The sequence below is a fragment of the Bidens hawaiensis genome, unplaced genomic scaffold, assembly GCF_021521415.1.
Source record: "Bidens hawaiensis isolate Kalapana, Puna unplaced genomic scaffold, B.hawaiensis_p1.1 tig00047389_1, whole genome shotgun sequence".
Taxonomy (NCBI): Eukaryota; Viridiplantae; Streptophyta; class Magnoliopsida; order Asterales; family Asteraceae; genus Bidens; species Bidens hawaiensis.
Genome location: NW_027498457.1, coordinates 95254 through 112490, shown reverse-complemented (window position 1 = coordinate 112490; position 17237 = coordinate 95254). Strand labels below are relative to the sequence as shown.

General features: G+C 31.9%; 3 protein-coding genes across 3 annotated transcripts; 1 reads left to right on the top strand and 2 right to left on the bottom strand.

Annotated features, from left to right (window-relative positions):
- Positions 1-4: 4 nt before the first annotated feature.
- On the bottom strand, positions 5-1403 carry LOC143596931 (peroxisomal membrane protein PMP22-like; the record flags this gene model as incomplete). The annotated part of the gene is made up of 4 exons (XM_077075585.1): positions 1296-1403; positions 785-883; positions 99-200; positions 5-13 (listed from the first exon to the last, which is right to left on the bottom strand). Coding segments are annotated over exons 1-4 (279 nt in total), but the record flags the coding sequence as incomplete, so codon positions are not given.
- A 4332-nt stretch (positions 1404-5735) lies between these two features.
- Positions 5736-8877, top strand: LOC143596939 (uncharacterized). Its single transcript, XM_077075590.1, has 8 exons — positions 5736-5855; positions 6137-6215; positions 7031-7117; positions 7312-7354; positions 7427-7454; positions 7739-7806; positions 7946-8073; positions 8479-8877. Exons 2-8 carry the CDS (start codon positions 6153-6155, stop codon positions 8674-8676), a joined length of 615 nt encoding a protein of 204 aa, XP_076931705.1. The 5' UTR covers positions 5736-5855; positions 6137-6152; the 3' UTR covers positions 8677-8877.
- Positions 8878-10328: 1451 nt separating this feature from the next.
- Positions 10329-15078, bottom strand: LOC143596938 (arogenate dehydratase/prephenate dehydratase 1, chloroplastic-like). Its single transcript, XM_077075589.1, has 11 exons — positions 14622-15078; positions 13391-13458; positions 13229-13321; positions 12144-12344; positions 11986-12066; positions 11808-11903; positions 11596-11673; positions 11412-11501; positions 11240-11307; positions 11070-11151; positions 10329-10510 (listed from the first exon to the last, which is right to left on the bottom strand). Exons 1-11 carry the CDS (start codon positions 14920-14922, stop codon positions 10454-10456), a joined length of 1215 nt encoding a protein of 404 aa, XP_076931704.1. The 5' UTR covers positions 14923-15078; the 3' UTR covers positions 10329-10453.
- Between the last annotated feature and the right edge of the window lie 2159 nt (positions 15079-17237).

Genomic DNA, 17237 nt, shown 5'->3' with positions numbered 1-17237 from the left:
GTTCAACCACCACCTGAAATTGTTGATGAAACCGCCAATTAGCCATCACACAACTACCATTTATACACGTATTCAAATTTTAAAGGTTAAGGGAATACCTTTTTGGCAACCGTTGACGAGTCCTTTTTACCCTTGAACAATTTCTCCAATAACATGTGGTAGAAATGCCCAAACGGGCCAAGATACGCGCACCCCAAAACCTGCATAGCAATGAATCCACCATATACACGAATCAGTCCCAACTTTCAAGTGATTGACTACATATTTGAACTTGGGGAAGAGTATTTTAGTTTATGATTTGTTAACCAAAATTTTAAACAAACAAAGATAAGCATGAGTCTAATGCATTACACTTCGAGATTATTTTAAGGCTAGAACTATACAAACACCACTGACACATTATCAGAATGGCTCACTAGCCTCTTATATCCATATAAAAGCCACACGAAGTTTGTGAAACACCACTAACATTTCATATATACGGGTCATATGGCCCATATGATGTGATCAGTGTCATATCATATGATCTGTATGACCATTTTTCTTTCCCATCATACGGTACCTATAAACATAGTGAGTAAGGAGTAGACTTGATTTGACATTATACAACTTGTATGATTAAACCAAATACTTTTTGACAAATAACAATCCAACTACATATGTAAATAAAAGTCAACGCGTTGACTTCAAATTTAACAAAAAGTCAAACACTGGATCAGATTCAAATCATCCAAACATCAAAAGATTCAATCAAATTCAAACATAAAACACGATCAGATCATACCACTTTTAGAATAAGTCGCCGGATTTGCAATTTCTGGATGCCGGAAAGCTTTTGTGACACTATATCACTGATCGCCGATAAAACTCCAGCCGTCAAAGCCTAAAACATGCAAAATTTCATTACATAATTCCAGCAAAAAAAAACACCCAATTTATTATTAATCAAGAATCCAAAAGCCATTTCTTGATTCAACCAAAAACACAAAATTAACAGAAAAAAAAACAGTTCTTGATTCAAAAAGAACAAAACCCATTTCATAATTCATTAAAACAAAAAAAAACAAAAAAATAATTATAATTCATTATTAAGCAAGACTCCCAAAACCCAATTCTTGATTCAACTAAAAAAACACAAAATTAATTTTATTTTATTTTTTAAATCCCAGTTCATAAATCATTAAAATAAACAAAACCCAGTTTTTGATTCAACTAAAAGAGCAAAATTAATTTTTTTTAAATCCCAGTTCATAAATCATAAAAATAAAGATTTGAATTTTATAAAAAATAAGTACCTTTGTCCTTAAAGGATGTTGTTGAAGCTGTAACAGGTATTGTTGAAACCCTTTCTTAGCAATCGACATTTTGTTTATTAGATTAAAATTTCTTTGAATGTGTTTTGGGATTCTAAAGCCGTAAACTGTAATTATAAATATAATTATAAAGCGTGCAGTTGTTGACTAATTTGGAATTAAATATTATGGATTCCGTTATAAAATTGGATATCCATTTTCCGGTTTTGTCCCTGGCTCTTCTACCTAACCAGCTGCCGGAGACTAGACTCCACAATGCCATGACGTTACCAAAACATTCTATTAAATTTGCATTTTATAAAGTTTGTTGAATCAAATTAATATGGAGTTGGTTAGTAACCTAAGGACTATTCAACATGTTTTAAAATTTTTATAATTGGTTTGTTAATGTTAGATTAGATTAAGTAAAGACTAAATTATGCAAAGTTACAATTTAAGTGTTTTGAAAGGTTTGTACGTGTTGGACTTGGTCTATATTGATTAGACTAAATTAGAGCATTCACAAACGTGTTTTTATAAGAGGTTTTTTTTTAAATTTTTTCTCTGTCAATAATTTTTTTCTCTTATAAAACATTTTTAATTTTCTATTAGCCATTTTTAACACAAGTTCTTTCATAAAAACTATAAAAAAAACAAGGCTCTTTTCTAGATGGTGGGGTCAAGCGGGGGTTGAGTGTTGATTAAAATAAAAAATATATGAAATATGATGATGTGACAATGTTTATATATGTTTTTAAGATTTCTTATTTGTCACACCCCAACCTACGGCGGAAATGTTGGGGTGCGAACTGATTGTCACAGCTCTCAAAGTTACTATCATACATATTATTAGTTTCAATATCTAGTTAATAATTTCAAATATAACAAATATCCATACAAAAATCCAAATAAACGAAGGTATATATATCAATCAATAACAATAAGTCTCATTAAGTTTTCTTCTATCATAAATCCTTAAACAATCTTTTAAGTCCAAATACTTCACATCATATGGTGACCTGTATATGCGTTGAAAATAATATAGTTTGTCAACACGATGTTGAGTGAGCAACACACAAGTTCAAAGTATAAATAAAAATATGTATTTGCAACTAGTCATATGCGAATAACAAAATAACCAAATGAGCAAGTATAACTGAGATGTCGAGAAGCACAAATCTATAACGACTGGCGTATGATCATACTAGACTGAGATTATGTTGGACCTCTCCGAATGCGAAAGTATACAAAGCAAATAAGCGCATAAACAAGTAAAGTATAAGTTGTTAACACATAAGACAAAGTTGCAGTTTTAAGTATAAGTATAATATATTTATGCATATGTCCCCAAAACGTGAGAAAACGAGTAAAATAGGGGAATGTGGTACTCACCTCGATAGACAAACAAAGGAATTAGATAACAATAAGTATGATGAAAGCGGATCACGCTTGCTGACGATAAAGCCTAATAAGGATAATAGAATACGAAAATACTAAGTTAATGAACTAGATCGATTAAGAAAGCTCGCTAAATATAATTATTATCAAGTCATATTATACTCTCTTTAATTAAATAATATTATATGAAAAATCTCTAGTTTGTTATTCATTAAATCCGTTTAAATGTGTATTATAATATTTTATTATATAAAAGTATTTGTATAAAAGTAAGACACATATTTTATAACTAATTAATTTGCCAAAAATATAAGTATAAATCAAACACATGTTAATAATATCATTATTAGCTTTATATATATATATATATATATATATATATATATATATATATATATATAATTAGTTTACATGATTTATATTTATTATAACATTAGTTTTTAAATTAAAATATAGAAGTAAAATACATCTTTAAAAATATTATTAGTTGCATATTTATAGATAAAGTTTACTTGTTATATATATTAAATAATTAGTTTTCGTGTTATTATATATACGCATATATACATATATGCATAACTAATTACACATATGCGTACATACACGAACGAGAGGTAAGTGAAGTTCAAGTATTAGAGGGTCGGTTTTTAATAAAATAGTTTTAAATAATAGTTATTAATATTAATCAAATTATTAAATGTTTTTTTAAGGAATGTAAAACAATAATAATAAAAAAACATACGGGGGCAGGGGATCGAACCCGCTACCTGCCCCTGTGATCAATTGTGATTACCAGCTGTGCTAAGACGAGATGTTTTATGAACCAGATTCAAAATTATATATACAGCAGATGATTAAATCAGATTTGCTTATAAACCCTAACAATCAAATCGATCCAATACGTTATGCTGGATCTAATTAACCATGGGGCTTTTGATCTACATTGAATCGCGATTCGAACCATATAATCAATTACCTTTAACGAAGATCGGATGAGGGTGAACGGTAGCAGCTAGGGCCGGCGATAAAGAATGATGGACGGACAGGTAAACGGCAAAACTAATATAATCAAGTATAGGGTTATTATTCGAGATGGTGAAGAGACGGTAGGTGCGAGTTTAATTGCGATATTATGCTCGTTTACAAGGAAAAACGAGTCAACAGGGTCTAATTAGTTCAATTACATTAACGATGAGGCCGTAAATCATGCACGAAATTGATTTATCAAATCAAAAGTTGGTTACAAACGATTTTAGACAGTTAATTGCTTGATTGATTGATTATGGGTTCATGGAATTCGAATACGGGTCGGGTTTGGTAAACGGGTATCCAGGTTGATGATTTGCGTTATAATAATATTTACAGATTGGACCCTAGAGTTTAAGTATGGACACAAATGAGGATAAACTATATAGTATGGGCTAAAAGTGTAAAAGCGTTAAAGGTATATTTATAAATAATTACATATGAATAAAATAGTCAATCTAATTCGATAAACGCGATACTTTTAAATAAAATACCCCGAATATTGAATCGAGTCTGGTATTTAATAAAAATATAAATTAAAAAAAAAACCCGAGTTGTTACATTATTTATGAGTTTAGAGTGTTTTACATAATAGTGTTTTTATGATGTGACAGCTGAGTATACAAAAGTGTCTCCTTATTGTGGATGCTCTTAACACGTTATTATTTGCACATTGTGAAGCAATAGTGGCGAGGGGCAAGGGTGATGGTTGATTGGCGGTGGCAGATGGTTGACGATGGTGGGTGGCTAGCAGTGATAGCGATGGTTGGTGGCGGCGGTAGGCTGGCGATAGTGGTTGGTGGTGGTGGGTGTTGACGCTGGTGGATGTAAGGTGAAAAGGGGGGTGGAATAAGAAAAATAAATATGAGAGATCAGAGATGGATGGAATGAAATTCGGGTATTTTTTATGAATGAAATATACTAGGTACTGGGTCATTCAATTCTATTGATTAACCAAATACATTTTTTTATTTCCTCCCAATGGATTATTTCATTCTTACATATCAACTTCTACCAAATTATAGGCAACCAATCATAAAATATGGAATCATATACTTATCTATGCATAAATTTGTTAATATGGACTCACTGGACTTGAAAGATGTTAAATTTGGACTAATAAACCATAAGCGAGCTAATTTATATTTTCATTCTCATTCACAAAATTCCTAACCTAGCCCAACCCAACACAAATTAATTATATTATTAAATAGTTTATGATTATTTAAAATATATAAAAAATAAAATTTTAAGATAATAAGTTTACGAACCAATAATCCTAAGAAGGTACACATTCAAAATTTGCTTTTTCATTCACCTTTTCTTCCGTGATATCTTCACGTGTGTTGTTGATTTTCTAAAGAGTTGAGTGTTCCCGTTTCTCATTATACTTTCCATCATCTGGTTCAAGTTCGATGCAATTGTCTAAACTTGACTAGGATGTTGTTAATGATTCATGTACAAAAGAAGGTACTGTACCTTAGGTACACATTCAAAAACTGATTTTTCTTGAATGTTCTCAAGTATGCTAATCTTTGATTCCCTTTTACTAATTTTTTCTTGAGTATTATCGCCTAAACGTCGCTCAACTTTCACCGGTCAGTACTGCAAAACTCGTCATTTCAAAGTGTTGTTCCGAGCTCTAGGATATGAACCACAGTTGGTCATGTTCCGTCACTTCTTTCGTCTTACTAACAATGGTGACCAACACACAATAGAAATTAACAAACTAATAATAATAATAATAATAATGATAATAATAAACGAGCCGAACACAAATTTCTAAAACTTCTCATGGCCCTATAATTTAGAGATTAAACTTAAAACGAGTCGAGTGCTAATGAGTTTTAGCTCAACTGATATTGGAGAGAAATAAAGACTTAGGCTAGAGATTTTAAGGTCTCAACTCTCAAAGTTCGAATCCGAATCCATCCAAGTTTTAATGCAATGAACATTTGGAATGCGGGTTTTCTTCGGAGCATGGCATTGTTAAAAAAAAAAAGTAGATAGCATTGTTAAAAAAAAAAAGAAAAGAAAAAAACTAGTAGAGTAATTATTTGTCTTGTAGTATAAAAAAGAAGAATAGACCGTGCAGTCACTCAATTAATCTCCGGTTCTTGTTCATCACAATTAACCCAGGTAAGGTAAGATCCACTCAGGTTCTATTGATTCATTGTGTTTACGATAATAATCTTATGCCCAATTGATTCTTGAAATGAACCCAGATGGGTGATTTAGACTATTCATGTTACGAACCCTAAATTATTATACTAGATTTAAATCCAAGATTCATTCGTATTAGGCAAAACCCTTGTAAGATCAAAGCTTGGATTCACTAAATGTTTGATGTTAACAACTAATATGATTGTTTCAAAGCAAAGTTTTGTTTTATTTTGTGACTTATGTTATTGTTGATGAAGGTTTTAACTTTTAAGGATGATGAGTGCAACCATCAGGCGGAAAGCATTGGCTCTCTGTTCGTCTGCTCTGGCAAATAATGTATGCATGCTTTTGTTTATTACCTCATGTTACATATGAAAAAAAGTAATTTTTAGCTTTTAATTTTGCGTACTCCAAGATTTTATTAAGCTCAGGCCTGTAAACGAACCGAACGAACCGAACCAGAGCATGTTCGTGTTCGTTCATTTAACTTAAAGGAACATGAACACTTAATTGGACGGATATTTGTGTTCATGTCCGTGCGTTTAAAAACTGGACGTGTCTCTGCACGTTTATGTTTGTTCATTTAAAATCCAAATGAACAGTTCACGGGCATAAGTGAACATAGTTGAACAAAGATAAACGAATATACTTGAATGAACGCAAACGAACAAATATAAAACATTAAGTAGATGATTCGTCCAAAGTTTCATCCAAAAGTACATGATTAGATATTAGGGTGATATAATTTGTAATATACAAATAATATTTAATTATTTCTATTAATATGTAAACGAACATAAACAAAAAGAAATGACGTTCAAGAACATAAATGAACAAACGAAACATGTGTTCATGCTCGTTCGTTTAATTAAATGAACACAAAGTTTTTGTTCATGTTTGTTCATTTATAAAATGAATGAACATAAACGAATCGTTCCTTTATTAAATGAACATACATAAACAAACGGTTCACGAGCAGGTCAATGATTCGGTTCGTTTACAGGCCTAAGCTCATGCTTAAGAACATTTCATGATCATCTCATCTTGATGATAGACACATTTGTATATTTCTGTATAGTTGCCATTCTTATGTAGACGTGCGCATAATTGGTTTATTCTTTATCACATAATAAGTTTTAAGTTGTTAATAGGGCATTGCACAATCATTGGAGAGAGCTTCGCCTGCATTAGCAGGATCCACATCACGAGGATATGTTGCTGGTATCCCAATGTTCGAGGTAGTTAATTACTATCTCTAGCTTATTATGTTGCTTTAGGTTATTCATTTCACATAGCCATTAGGCATAACTAGTTAAGTAAATTTTATTATTCTACATTTTACTATTTTAGCAGTCAATTTTGTTTTTTTTATTATAAGTTGCTATGCGATTATGACTTATAAAACTTCTTGTTTTTGTCACAATTGTGCTAGCAATTTGGAAAAAGGTCACAACTAGTACCGGAATTTCATCAAGGTATGATTTAAATAATGATTTTGTTAACACAGTAGTAGATAATATCATAATGCATTAAGTAAATGCTTGCAGGTGCTCCTGTTTGTTCAGAACTCTTGAGGTAAAAGTTTTTATGAACATGAAAGTGAAGGATGTATATGTTTCATTCTTTTTATTTTTCATGTTAAAGATGGATATGCGTTATAAAATAATTATCTGGTTATTTGAGTGTCAAATAGTTGATTTTGGATATTAGATACCAACGAAGCAAGCAAAGTTGATTTTATTAAAAAAAGATAATTGTTGAAATATTAGACAGTAATTTTTTTAAAACGCATATTTAAACAATCCTTTGCAACTAACATGCAAAGCTAACATTTCTGCACAACAATTTGTGTCACACAGGGACGTATCGTCTTTTAAAACAGGTTTTTCAACCCAGAAGTGGACTAGATCTTTTTCTACATACAGTGGTACGTTGTTACGATCCTTACAATTTTTTGAATATTTCAATTTATGTTTGATGTTATTTTGTTTGTATTTATACTATGAAGATTCTTTTTGTTCAGTTATAAAATCAGTTTTTATTTATTTATTTTTTATTATTAACAGAACCTGCTAAAATAGAGAAGGTAGTCAACACCTCGGTCAAAGGGGTACACGGTGGCCCTGCTTATTTCACTGCATCTGGTGCTGTACTTGGAAGTGCTTTAAGTACACCCGCTGTAAACGCTCCACAGGTAGTGTCTTTGAACTTTTGTTTTCAAATTACAGAACTTAATTCTCAGCCAATTTTCTCGTTGTGATATAATTGCTCGCACAATCTAATTTGTTACTTACACTTCATCCATGAAATAGTTATTTTTCAAATGTCTAAAATACCCCTTACTGATTACAATATAGTGGAAGAATATGAACCCAAAACTTCATCCTCATTTCCAATTAGAGTTGGTAATTTTGACCCCTTTTCTAGTGAATGGGTCAATTTGAGTGATGGGTTATGTTTGTAAACTAAAAAGTTACAAGAAACGAGTCATATTGGCGGGCCAAAGAGGTTTAAATATCCAAATGTGTATTTTTAATGCATAAAACCTTCCAAATTATTTTATTTAAGCAATAGTTTATTTTTTTTTTAACGTTTGCAGGCTACCAAACTGGGCCTGAGTTCGACGGTCTCTCCAACTTTCTTACCAAATCTTGCTTTATTTTGGCATATTAATAACGGGATTGAAGAGATTCTGGCTGATTATGTTCACCATGAAATGACCCGCAGCTTGATCTTGGTCATGATGAGACTCTTCCTTATAGTTGCCGCAAAAGATGTGTTTGTGGCTACAAATTGAATCAACCCTTTTCAGAATCCATAGATTCGATAGAGACTTTCATTGTCTTTTATGCGTGTCGAAGACGCTGGTGTGGACAATTTGTTCTTGAAAAAAGATGAATAATGATTAGTCCTAGAATGTTATAAGAGTCTTGGGCTACATTTTGTTTTTTGTTCAATCATAATATAAATTGGGTGTTTAGTGCACTTTCTAACATGTTATAGTTGTAAGGAGTTTTATCTTCTATAATTTTACACCTTAGTCTTGTCCCATGGTTTATTTGTTTTCTTCCTTCTTTCGTCTTTATCTTTTTCATTATCGTAAAACCACACAGGCAGTCCTTGGGTCAAAAAATTACATCGTTAAACCATGGGTACCGCATAGACAATGGGTGGGAAAGGCCATACATTCGACTAGAGGTGCACAAATCGGGTTTTTTAAATACCCGGGTTCGGGTATAGAACCGGGTTCGGGTATGACCGGGTACGGGTATGATCGGGTATTTGTAGTAATCGGGTCGGGTTCGGGTAGGGTATTGTCTCTAAAAACCATACCCTATGCATCGGGTTCGGGTCGGGTATAGCACCGGGTATTTGAATACCCTATTATCGGGTATTGAAAAAACCCTATTTACGGGTTTTTTTCCGGTATTTTTTTGGTATAGATTGGATTTTTTAAAGTTTACACTTTTTAGGGGTATTATTCGGGTATTTTTAAGGTATTTTTCGGGTATACATCGGGTATTTGAAATACCCGGTTTCGGGTATTGGAAAACCCCGGTTTCGGGTTCGGGTATTACCGGGTACAAATCGGGTTTTCGGGTATTACCGGGTTCGGTTCGGGTTCGGGTTTTAGTGCCAAAATGCATACCCTATCCGTACCCTACGGGTAGGGTCGGGTACGGGTTCGGGTATAAAAAACCCGGGTATTAGAAAAACCGGTACCGGGTATTTATTTCGGGTCCGGTTCCGGGTTCGGGTTTTTTATGCACCTCTACATTCGACTGATATGAGCACAAAAGTAGTCTGTCATCGCCTTTTGCGAACATGAATAATTTGAGAGGTTCAATTTCCACTAAAGAATGACAATTATTTAAAGTATTCATAACAAAGCATCTAATTTTTATTAGAGAATGAAAATGCTTAAAGTTGGTAATGATTCCAAAAGCCAAGCACATAATGTAATGTGGTTAAATTAAATATGAGATTTGTAAAGACTGAATGAAGTGTCAAGGACATTTGAATATTTGAAACATACAAAACAACAATATTCCATTTGAGGTGGTGTATGGAATATAGTCTAAGTTATTTACACTTGTATTCTATAAATTCAAATAACTTGGTTATTCAAATTGTCCGTAGTATTGTTTGACTTTAAAAGTCAACAAATTGGCTAAAAAGTCAACTATTACTTCATTTGTCAACAGACAACCTAACCTATTGCTTCAAAACAACTCCACAAATGCATAATAATATTATAAGTTATGAACCAAGTGCATTGTAATGTAAAGAATCCAGTGTCACAACTATGCATGAGAATTTTAACTACTTTTCTTCCTCAAAATACACAAAAACAAAACAATAATAATAATAACAGTAAAGAAGGCGGTTTCGGTTTCGATTTGGAATTTACTTTGCTGTGTAACGACCACCGCAGATGAAAATAACACGAGAACAACTAAATAAAAGGTTTTGATGCATCTGATTTGTCAAAAGCCTTGTTGAATGTTTTTCTCTTCCAATATGGTTGACGAATCTGACATGTGGCATATAAAATGACGCGGCTAAATTGTGATCTATAGAGTTGTATCCATCGGATAGCAGCCAAGAACACGAAGAAATCTAGCAAATTCCTGCAAAAATTATAAAAAAGAAATTGTAGTTTCACATCTCGAGTATGAATTGTTAGGTCTATATTATAAAGTTATAACACAATTAAACCAATTGAACCTCCAGGTTGTCAATTCTAAGCCATTTTATAAAGCGATCGTGTTAGGTTTAACCTGGTTACTCAAATGGGTAGTGTTCGGGTTAGCCATTTAGTTAAACAAATCAACCCATCAACCCGCTTAAAATAAGTATAAAAATGTGTTTTTTTATACGATTAACATGCCAACCCATTTATGACCCATTTAACTTGTTTACAATTTATTACTATTTAACCCAATTGCCTCATTTATATAAATGGCTTGCGCATGACGCGCACGACTATGGTTACATGATTTTAAATGTGTCTGGGTTAGAGTTGATGTTTTAACACAAATAAATATGTGGGTTGTGCTCCTTTTTTATAACTTTTTTTTTTAATTTTTCCTGTTTGAGCATTGGAGATAGAATACAACCCAAAAAAGCATGTTTAAGTAAACGGGTCAAAATTGCCACCTAGTATATGATGAAGTACAAAAGATGTACCTGCAGATGTCCTAGAGCATATTGAGCACGAGGCTCAGCCATCGAAGCTTCAAAATCAATGTAAAACAGGTAGTCAAAGTATCTGTGAAAGTCAAATGTGAAGTTTTAATATTTGAATTTTCACATTGTTTAAAGTTTTAAAATTTCCCTTTTATTATAATTGCACTCACTTGGCACTACCCTTGTTGCTATCATCAACAATCCTCAGTGGTCGTTTCCTCTGCGGTCGGCTCTCGATCTTGGAAAAAATTTAGAGGGGTATTTTAGGCATTTCATAATAGTCAATAATAATGTATTCTAAAATGAATGTTTCAAAATGAAAGGGACGAATAAAGAACTTACCTTTGATAAGTTAATCTCTCTTAGAGCGAACACAGCTAACGCTTTAAATAACACCCCCGGGCCTTCTTCTAATGTAAACACAATGCTTGTCTTGAAAATAAAAAATAAAAAGAGAAATCACTTTTGGAATTAATAAGAATTTTAAAAGATAAAAAAAGGTTAGTTTTTTCTTTGATTTTTTTACCTTATGAGGTTTGTCTGTTCCCGGTATTATAGGTTCTCTTGCTAGTATTAGAAAACGTGTAACATTATCTAAATCATTCTGAAAAAAAAAAAAAAACAAAGTTATGACATAAAAAGAGTTGTATGAGATAAAAACTCAAAAATCATTTTATTAATAAATGTGATGTTATAATATAACACTTTCGCATGTAAAAGATGATATTTAGGTGGCACCTGGATTTGTTGTGCTAGAATATCAAGTCCATATATTTCTGCAGCTCGAGAACTTGCAACTGCTCCGGTCTCTCGAACGCCTTCAGAGGCTACAATCTATCCAAAGCATAAAAAACAAAAACAAGTAAAAAACTGAAAAAAATAAAACAATAAATAATGTATTTAATTTATAACTTACCTGAGCTGCAAGAGCAGTATCTTCAGCACTAACTTTAACAACACCCAATTTGTTCAATGCAATCTCACATTGATCAAGTGCCTATAATATAATAATTATGTACATCATATCAATTACTGATGAAGGGTGAACAAGTAATTTCAAGTTTTGAAGTAAACCTGAGGGTGGCTTAACACGCGTTTTAGCTCTTCTTTTCTTACTCCCGGGACACCCAAGAGGCAATGATTAACAACTAACTGAACTTCACCCACAATATGAAGTCGATGACGAAGGAGTAAATCGTAATTTCTATGAATACTCCCCCCTACCGAATTCTCTATTGGGAGAACTGCTTTATCCACCAACCATAATTCAACAGCCTGCGTTTAAATAAACGCATCAACAATTTTGTTTAGGCTTGTTAACGAACCGAATAAACACGAATGGAGCATCTTTGTGCTCATACATAACTTTAACAGAACGGTTCACGAATGAACGGGCATAACTAAGCTAAAACTAATTAAAAGTAAAATGTGAAAAACAATGCGACGGCCCTATAAAATTACTAAAACTATATTAAGTTATAACCGGCCAAAAAATTTCAATGAATATAATAACGAATGTAAAAGAACTAACATAAACAAACTTAAATGAACAAACATTCATGAACATAAATGAATGGACATGTGTTCATGTTCGTTTGCATTACTAAACGAACAAAATTTGTTGTCCAAGTTTGTTCTTTTATTAAAGAAACGAACTTCCCAACGAACAGTTCTGAACGCTCGGTTCGTTTATACGCTTAATTTTGTTACATTTTCATACTTTTGTAAGTGTTAATTAGTATACTCATAAGTAATAAAAAAAATCCTCTAAAAATATATAAATTTGTATTTCCTTTACAGGTGACAATTTGGGTTGCGTATTACCTGAATGAGTCAAAAAAGTATTTTTTAAGCTAAAAGAGGAACGAGTCAAGCGGGTTAAAGTAGCCAGAACAGTACTTTTAATGCATACAGCTACCTAATTTCTTTAATTTAAAGATTTATATTATTAAGTAATCATAAAAACATATTTAGTTATTATTATTATTTTTCTTGAAGGTACATGCGGGTCAACAGGTGAACCAGACCGATATGGTCGGAGTTTACCCGTGCTAAAATAATCTGTTTCAACATTTAATCCACCGATAAAATAAGTTCAGTTTATTAGATTTCATGCTTACATGAACCAAATAATTATAGAACAGGAAAAAAAAAGATACCTTGAATACAGATTCAAATTGGTCACATGGAACGGTTTCGCATTTTGGGTATGCTTTAAGAGCAGCAGATTCACTATATGCACCTGGTAAACCCTAAAGTAACCAAGAAAACTGAAAATACGGAAAAAGTGATTTACTTATATAAAATAATCATGTAATTACCTGGTAAGCAACTCGGACCTTTGAACCATCATTACTAGAAGAGACAAGATCCGTAGCCGATAAGGGCTCTGATATTACAAATGCATTATTAAAACATAACTTTTGACTTTAAAACTCAAACCACCACTTTCAATTTTACAGTTGATATGAATCAGTTTATTCTTTTAAGCAAAATGAAAGATTTACTCAAAAAGTTACAATAGCTACCATATATATAATTAGAATTGCTGTTAAAAGGGTATATACATATAACTGTAAGTAACTAATTTTAATTTCTTTGGATACAAGTGTGACAATCAAAGTCAAAGGCAGACGATTACAAGATACAAAAACAAGAAAATAGTATATGCTTGGTTCAGAAATACTCCACATATAACAACATAACTGATGGTTATGAAGTTATCGATGCTAAACGTTTAAATCTAAAAAGGTACCAAAACTATCAACCTAAAATTAACAATATCCTCTAGAAGTTATTTTGATAGTTAAATCATTCTTTATACATAAAAAAAAACAACTCCATCACAAATCCATATTTATTCATACCATATTACAGTGTCACAAGAAATCAATGTAAACGCCTACATATCTTGAAATGTCTATAAAATATGTCTATCAATATTTGAAGTTGGAAGTTCGGTACACTGGTATGTCTATGTCTCACCTTTTTTAAAGCAAAGTACTCAAACAGGGTTTTTTTTTTTTTTTTTTTTTTGGGGGGGGGGGGGGGGGGCTAGATTATTCAACTTTTCTTTTATTGACTAAAAAAAAGAATGTTACCCCTGCAGAATGATTATAAACAAAAACGTACCTAATCTGTTTTTCCCTTTTAGCATTTACAAATTACATATTTAAAGTTTGTCCAAAATCTGTCATTCTAGCAAAGATTAATGTTGTTTTCACCTTTTTATACAATTAAAAGAAAAGTCAAAAGTTGAATAATTCAAAACTACATTACAGAAACTGTTACTTAAAACTATCAGTCAAATTTAGACAATTAAAAGAAACACCTAAAGTCAAAAAATTTGTAGCTTTCTGAGGAACAGATGGACAGATTAACAAGATTAATCCCACCTAATTGACCTAAATCAAGAAACCAACAAATCTTTCAACACAATCTTTAACAATGCAAGATTCCAAATCAATCCAATCTAATAATCAACCCCAAATCAAGAACCCATCAAAACCCCCAACCAAGAACACCAATCTTGAACAATGCAAGTTAACTTACTCGGTAAAGAATTCAAATCTTTATGAAAGCCTTTGGATTCAGTGATCCGGGTCTCTTCAATCTTTGCATCTGCACCCAAATCAGGTGGAGTCAAAGGCTTCTCATCATCTTCAACAGGGTGAGCCAATTTCAACCCCAAACACTCCCATTTCTTGAATCTTGAACTTGAACAATTAACCCTATAACTACTAGTGCTAAAAGATTGAATCTTTTTATTATTGTTTTGAGAGAAATAAGGGATACCCAATTGAGAATTGGAGTGATTACGACAAACCCAGATGGGATTTGCCTTCAAAGCCATTTCTTGATGATGTGCCAATGCTGCTGAAGTCTCATTTTCACAGAGGCTTCAACGACATTATCGGCAATTGTTTTCTTTCTGTACGATTGTAATGTAATGTAATACGATACCCTCTTTCTTTTCAGCTGGAGCCTACAACTGGATTTAACCAGAAAATACAATGTATGTGTGTATATATATATGTAGATAATTATATAATATTATGTATATATAGAGCAGCCGGTGGCAGATAAAACATGGACCCGCACGCAGAGTGTTAGGTTAGGTACGTGTGAAAGACTATAGGCATTTGTTGTTGGTGGTGGTGTTGTTTATTTCATTGTTACCATATTTGGTAGAATGCGTGTCTTGGGGTTTATTCATGTGTTTCATTATTAATAACTTGTTATATTACAATTGTTATATGTCACTTGTCACTATCTCAACAATCCTCACATTTTTAAATCCATTTTATTATTTAGATCCTTTGTTGATCATTATCCAACCCAAAATAGCCTTATTCTTATTATTTATATATAAAACAAGTGTGTTAATGTTTATTTGAGTGAGTTCTAGTTAATCAAACGACATACAATACATAACATACAATACATAACGTAATAAACAATACCAACTACAATACCAATCTACATAAACAATAATTTATAATAACAAAGAAAAAACCTGAAAATTACAACAAAAGAATCAAAATCAAGAACAAGTAATAACAATTATAACAACAAAAGAAAAAAAAATTATATTTTAACGTCATGTTATCCTTAAGTAATAAAATGAAACAATTTAGCTATAGAAAAGGAACATGCCAAATGGAATTGAAGTGGTCGGAATATTGTTTTATTATTTTTTATTATTATTTTCAGGTATATAAAATAAAAGTCAATTAAAATACTTTCTTCTTTAGAAATTTTCATTATATACATTGACTACAATATCATAAATTTGTTAATCAACATACTAACCATTTAAATTTATTCTTTTAGTTTGTTTTGGAAGACTAGAATCATGTTCTTCTTTTCTTAGCTATCATATATATATATATATAACTAGCTTTTATTTCTTGTAATACATGATTGTTTTATATTATTCATTTATAATATTAATATATTTTTTTGGATTTTAATTTTATTTATTGTAAGGAAGTTATTAATATACTTAGGATTTGATGATGAAAGAGTTTCACAAATAAATGAGATGTTATAACCCGGTTTAAAAAAAACTATATGAGTTTGGTGAGACCTATGACCCGGTTTTTTTACTATAAAATTGTTTATTAATTATAAATAGTATCTTTAAAAAAATCCGGATACTAATTTTTAGTATATCCCTATTTTATAGAATTTTCATATAAATATTTGATGAGATTAATTTTTAATATAATAAGATGTTATAACCTGTTTAAAAGGCTATCTGGGTTTGGTGATACCCATACCCGTGAATTCAGTTTAAATGCATGATAAACATTCATTTACAAATAAAGCAATATGGTGGTTTGAGAGAATTTAATAAGATTTCGTTTATATATATTTAAGATTAAGATTTAATACATAATCTTGTTTTATTATATATGGTTGGCTTGTACTTGAAAGAACCCGTGTTTTCACACTGACATCGCTTTGTCAAGATTTACAGGCAGGCATTGACTAATTTTGATTATTTGTAAACTAGGTATATTGACCAACACAACCGCAAACTGTTGGTACATGATGTCAGTAGTTCAGTATCTAGTGTCTGTAATCGTGTTATTTGGATTTGTATTAAGGTTTAAGCGAACTTGTCTCACAAGTTCGCCTGATATAGGCGAACTTGTGGAACAAGCGAAGTTAGTGACAACTTCGCCTAAACATGTTAGGCGAAGTTGTTGTATGATATATAGGTTTAGGTTACTGCTTGTTTGAGAAGAGTTGTTCAGTTCGTGTAATCGGTGATTGATATATCACGTGTTATTAGTTGCAATACAACGTGTTCATTGTTTATTGTAACGTGTGTTTGCTTGTGTTTAACGTATATCGATTCTACGCTCGTATCGTCTTACGTAGGGATTCCGCACCTACGTAGAACGAGATATTCCGTGTAGATCCGGCTGGGAACCTACAATTGGTATCAGAGCGTTTGCTCGTGATTGTGTGGTTCGGGATTATCACACGGGTGTAGAAATCGTTCCGTTCAACTATTCACGGGACGAGTTTACGTTAATATACCGAGTTTTTGTGTCCTACTCACCTCCCACCATCTAAAACAACCCATTACACCTTCGCATACCTCGCAAAACGTCAAAATCAAACCTGCAAAAACATTGTGTTCATCAGGCGAAGTTG

Excerpts from the sequence above, each read along its gene's own strand:
- LOC143596938 (XM_077075589.1), bottom strand. The coding sequence starts at position 14,922 with ATGGCTTTGAAGGCAAATCCCATCTGGGTTTGTCGTAATCACTCCAAT. Across the intron at positions 13,459-14,621 it reads AGATTTGAATTCTTTACCGA|AGCCCTTATCGGCTACGGAT; the intron begins GTAAGTTAACTT and ends TTGTAATATCAG. Across the intron at positions 11,502-11,595 it reads GAACAGACAAACCTCATAAG|ACAAGCATTGTGTTTACATT; the intron begins GTAAAAAAATCA and ends TTTATTTTCAAG.
- LOC143596939 (XM_077075590.1), top strand. The coding sequence starts at position 6,153 with ATGATGAGTGCAACCATCAGGCGGAAAGCATTGGCTCTCTGTTCGTCT. Across the intron at positions 7,118-7,311 it reads CTGGTATCCCAATGTTCGAG|CAATTTGGAAAAAGGTCACA; the intron begins GTAGTTAATTAC and ends CAATTGTGCTAG. Across the intron at positions 7,807-7,945 it reads ATCTTTTTCTACATACAGTG|AACCTGCTAAAATAGAGAAG; the intron begins GTACGTTGTTAC and ends TATTATTAACAG.